Here is a 5396-nt window from a genome sequence, read left to right as displayed (position 1 = left end):
TTTGATGTTTGTATCTTTTTTTTTTTATTTTTTTTTTCATCTTATAGTGTTATTTTTTTTATATTTCTTATCAATTATTTTTCATCACTTTTATTATTAAAAGTGGAAATTATAAAAAAAAAATATTCCTCTAAAACAAAATTTTACTGAGTCAACTCGGTGACAGATCGAACGAGTCAGGTTTCTGAGAGCATCATCATCACATATCATGTGGTAGAGATGGTGGACCAGCACCTTCTTTCTGCACCACCTCATAATAATCATAATAATAATGTTATCGTTTGGATCTTGTTTGTTTATTTGCTTATTTTGGTTCAAAGTTAAATACCTCCTTTTCTCAAAGTGTCCAACTATAGCCCCCCAAGTAACATTTTTTTTTTCACATCTAATTTTAACTTTATTTTTCTCAAGCTTGGGTTGATCGATGAGTATTTAGTTGAAAGCTTAGCTTGTTATAGATAGCATGTGATTGTGATGTACCTGATGGAAAATAATAGGGAATGGTGAGTCAGATTCCATGGCTCAGTGCAATGTGTCCAAATTCTTCCATTTCAATATTTCATTTCATATAAGATGAATCCCCACATCACGTTAACTTAACCGAAAAGGTTCTTTCAGCTAATAATAATAATAATAATAATAATAATAATAATAATAATAATAATAATAATTCTGAATATAAACATTAGGTCGTCATCATGTAGAGTAAGCATGCACATATATGAATATGTTTGTACATGCATGTGAAAACATTTCACCATTTCCTTTTGTTTTTCCTTTCTTTCTCTAACCCTACTACTGATCTTTTATATTCCCAAATAGCCAAATATGTATTATGTAATGATGTTGACTATGACATATTGTATATATGAATTTAATTTGAATGGGGAACAAGTGTTAATATAAAAAAAGTATTTATACAAATATATTATATTATAAAATTATTTATTTTAAAAATTTAAACTAATAAAAGATAATAAATATTTATATCTTTAATAGCATGTTGTGTTGGTTGCAGATAACATTTGAGTTGACAGTGAAACAACTAATGAGCTTTGATCCAGATGAATGGACTGAGAATCTAAGGAAAGAGTACGTTCTTGTGATTGAAGGATTCTTCACTCTTCCATTCCCTCTCTTCTCCCCTACCTACCGTAGGGCCATCAAGGTGCATGCACCTTAAACTCATTTTTCTAATCACCTCTTCTTTTCTTTTCTATTTTTTTCTCTAATTATTAATACTCTTATTGTTACTTATTATTTTGCCATGGGGAAAACATGCATTAGCAATTATTAAACCTAATCAAATAAGATAGTATATAATATGACTCTGGTCCTCCTAATTAGAATAAATTCTTCATCCATTTCATTATAGTTATGTTATTTTGATTTCTTAGTCAAACATATTTAAATATTAAAATTAAATTAGATATATTTAACAATGTTAGAACTACTTATTAAATATGGAAAGAATAATAAATACTGAACTTGTTATATATATAGCTGAAATTATCTAATTATTCTCGACTATTATCCCAAGCTTGTTATATATAACTGAAATATTAATACTAATATTGAAAATGAATTGGCAGGCAAGAACGAAAGTGGCGGAGGCACTAACGTTGGTAGTGAGGGAGAGAAGAAAAGGGAGTGAAAGTGATGGGAACAGAAAGAAGGACATGCTTGGGGCACTGTTGGCCTCCGGCGAGCAATTTTCCGATGAGGAAATAGTCGATTTTATGTTGGCTTTGCTCGTCGCCGGCTACGAAACCACCTCTACCATCATGACTCTTGCTGTCAAGTTCCTCACTGAGACTCCACTTGCCTTGGCTCAGCTTAAGGTATGCAATATATTTACTTGCTATAGAAGATATAAAGATAATTAATTTTTTTATTCACTTCTTTGAATAATTATTTAAAGAAAAAAAAATATTATTTTGGTCCTTAATATTTAGAATAAATTTTATTTTAGTGTTTAACATTTTAATTGTTTTATTTTTATTCTAAAACATTTAAAATGATATCAATATTATTCATTTATCAAATTTTTCACTAATATTTAACGAAATTGATAGATTATTAATGATGTTTTTATTAAAACTTCGTTTGTTCAACTTCTTTTTTCCAGTTCTCACCTTCTCAACAAATTTAAATTCTATTTTTCTATACTTTTTTCTTTCTTTTTAAACTTCTTAGAGAATTAATAATGGAAAAAAAGAGTAAAAAAATGAAATTTAAGTTTGTTGAAAGGGTGAAAAGAGGAAAAAGAAGTTGAACAAATGTAGTTTTAACAAAACATTATTAAGAGTATATCAATTTTATTAATTGTTTGTGAGATATTTGATGTTGGGATAATATTAATACCATTTTAAATGTTTTGGAATAAAAATAAAACCATTAAAACGTTAAAGATCAATTTATTTCAAACATTGGTGACTAAAATAATACTTTATTTTTATTTAAATTAATGATTTTTTTATATATTACATTAAAATCTTTTTTCATGTTCAATCAAGATTGATCGCACAAAGTCAAAACTAACAAACTAATACATAATGATATATTGATAATAATGATGATGAGCACACGCTGCACTACTCTTGTTTTTTTGTTTTTATGCTGGTAACTAATAAACTTTGTTTAACTTAACCTTCTAAGGGTGTGTTTGGAAACCCGTTAGAAGGGAAGAAGCACGTTTAAATTTTTTGAAAGTTTCAACTTTTGGTTTGGCAAATTTTTTTCTCATGAATGCAGAAGTGATTCTGCTGCCAAAACCAGCGTTTACAAGAAGTAATTATTTTTAGCTTTTGCGTTTTCTTAACGGGCTTTTAGCCATAGATACTAACCTTTTATTTACCTTCTACCAACTTTACCTTTTGTATATGTTATTGTATTATTTATAAAATTTTTGTTATTTCTATTTATATGAGCTCTATTTTTCTATTATTTATTATTTTTATTTTTTTTAACTGTTTGTTTGACATTATACACTTTTATAATCGTGATTTTTGTGTATTATGTTTGTTATTATCTTTTTATAATATGATTTATTAATTCTATTAGGTAAAGTAAATTAAATAAAAAAATTAACTGTAAATAATAATAATATTAAAAAATTATAACATACTAAAAAAAAGTACTAAAAATATATTCTAAAGTAAAATTTAATACAAAAAAATGTAACATATTTGATTAAATATTCTTATATATATATATATATCTAAAATTTATATTTTTTATTTTTATTTAAAAATATATTTTGTCTATTTTTATGTTATTTTTATTTTAGTAAGTAAATATTAATTTTATTATAAAATTAACTAATAAAATCTATTTAAATATCTAAATTAAAATAATAGGATAATATAAAAAATTTAAGTTGATGTCTATTTTAGTAATTTTTTATCTAAAAGTGATTTTAAATGGTATAAGCCAAACAATATTTATTTTACTATAATCTATTTTGATACAAAAATTACCAAACATAAATCACTTTAACACAAACCTACTTTTGATCAAAATCAAGTTTACAAAATCAATTTTATGCAAACTCCCGTTTGCAAACTGTAATCTAAACACACACTAAGAGTTTATCTAATATGAAATATAAAGCCTATTTTTAATTGTTTGATAGATATAAATTTTTATTTTATTTTATGAGTCTGCATGCATGTATATGGTTGTACATGTGAGAAACCCCACCACCCTATGCATTATATAACCATGTCCGTCTCCATAACCACCTTCCTTCATCACAATGTGGCGTTGCTCTCTTTGGACCTCATTTTCGTTATCTAATCCTCTCCATCATTCTACCCTACCTCACCTAGGATGCTTTCAATTTTTTTGAGTTTAATTAATAGATAAATTCCAATAAAATTTTCATGTATTGCACAAAATAAAATAATAAACTAATAAAAAATTGAGTTGAAAATGGAAAGGTTTGAAGTAATACATACGACATTCTTTTTTTATATATGTATCGTTAATATCCTATATAATTTAAATATTTAACTAACTTGCAGATTTTAAAAATATAATAATATTTTTTTTAATAATTTTCAATGATTAAAAAAATTAATTTTTATAATAACTTTTATAAAATATTTTTTTGGTATACTTAACGTATCTCGCACAAATTAGCAAAACTCTCATAATTTAAGTTTTCAAGGAGGGTATTTAAAGTTGTAATATAATCAGGCAAAAATTATATTGAAACATTTTAAGGGGAAAAAAAAAAAAAGAAAACCTTGTCAGTGCTATAAATCTACTTTGTTGTTTTGTGAACATTTATGGTTAGATTCGATTAATAACATCTTATCCCGTTAAAACTTTCGCCTCAGTCAATACGATTGAAAGCCTGAAATTCATCATGCATTGGCTACGTGATCTTGGTAACTTCACCATTGATGACTTCCCTATATAATTTTTTGTTCATCAATTATAATTAAATTTTATGAATATTATAATTTAATCAATTTATATTAATAATTAGAATAGAATAAAAATATAAAATATAATAGTAACTAACATGAGAATTTTTTTTATAAAAATTTGATTGTATTGTAAAATTATTTTAAATTTGTAGTTATAAATTAAATTTTATCTCAAGTATAAAATAATATTTTACATGTTTATTTAATTATATAACTGTGATATGGATAAAAATAACTATATAAATCGCATAAATAGTCATCTAAAAAGATAAATGTAATTGAATTCATAAATTATTTTATATTATCAATTTATTAAATATGTAATGACTAATTTAGTTATTATTCTTTTTATTACTTATAGAATATTTTTTCACTACATATAATAGTGATCTTCATTACATTAATTTTGTTTTGTTTATACCACTACGGCAAGTTAACTCAAAATTTTAGTAATTATTAGTAAAACAGAAATACAAAAAAATTGTAGAAAAGTGCAAAGCAAAACAAAGAAAAGAAAAGAAAAGAGAAGGGAAAAGAACATAATGAAAGGAGAGACAGCGGTCAAACCAAACCAATGGACAAAATTATTACATGCGAAACGCACGCTTGCCTTGCAATGCATTATGCATTCATCTCTTAATTCTTTTGACCGTAATGCTACGTTTCTTCGGTGTCTGGATGACGGAAATACCCCTTGCCACATCCTCTGCGTAATCTCCAATTCTCCACAGAAGGTACTTTTGTATGTGGCAGAGAGAACTTGTTCTGCTTCACCTTAGGGAATCGTGTGACCCTGATTTTAATGACTATTTATGATCACACGGTCCTAAAAATTTGACCATGTTATAAATACATGACTATTACTAATACAGAATTAAATTGGTGTCCCAATAGCACGAATTAAAGTTACTAGTAATCGATAATTTTAAGAGATCTATGTTGTGTTTTAAAGGTATATAC

At 25.6% G+C, this 5396-nt stretch overlaps 1 protein-coding gene across 2 annotated transcripts in view; it reads left to right on the top strand.

Moving 5' to 3' along the window:
* LOC107623684 (cytochrome P450 90A1) overlaps positions 1-5396 on the top strand; it is an 8701-nt gene that overhangs the window by 1070 nt on the left and 2235 nt on the right. Inside the window, exons 2-3 of one of the 2 annotated variants that reach the window (XM_016326031.2) lie at positions 1019-1168; positions 1593-1841. In XM_016326031.2, the coding sequence (XP_016181517.1) occupies positions 1019-1168; positions 1593-1841 (399 nt within the window). The remainder of the gene's footprint in view (positions 1-1018; positions 1169-1592; positions 1842-5396) is intronic. The other variant, XM_021113299.1, reaches the window with a different exon arrangement.

Source organism: Arachis ipaensis, chromosome B10 (genome assembly GCF_000816755.2).
Source record: "Arachis ipaensis cultivar K30076 chromosome B10, Araip1.1, whole genome shotgun sequence".
NCBI classification, from domain to species: domain Eukaryota; kingdom Viridiplantae; phylum Streptophyta; class Magnoliopsida; order Fabales; family Fabaceae; genus Arachis; species Arachis ipaensis.
Note: the sequence above shows the minus strand (reverse complement) of the source record. Positions and strands in the feature narration are given on the sequence as shown.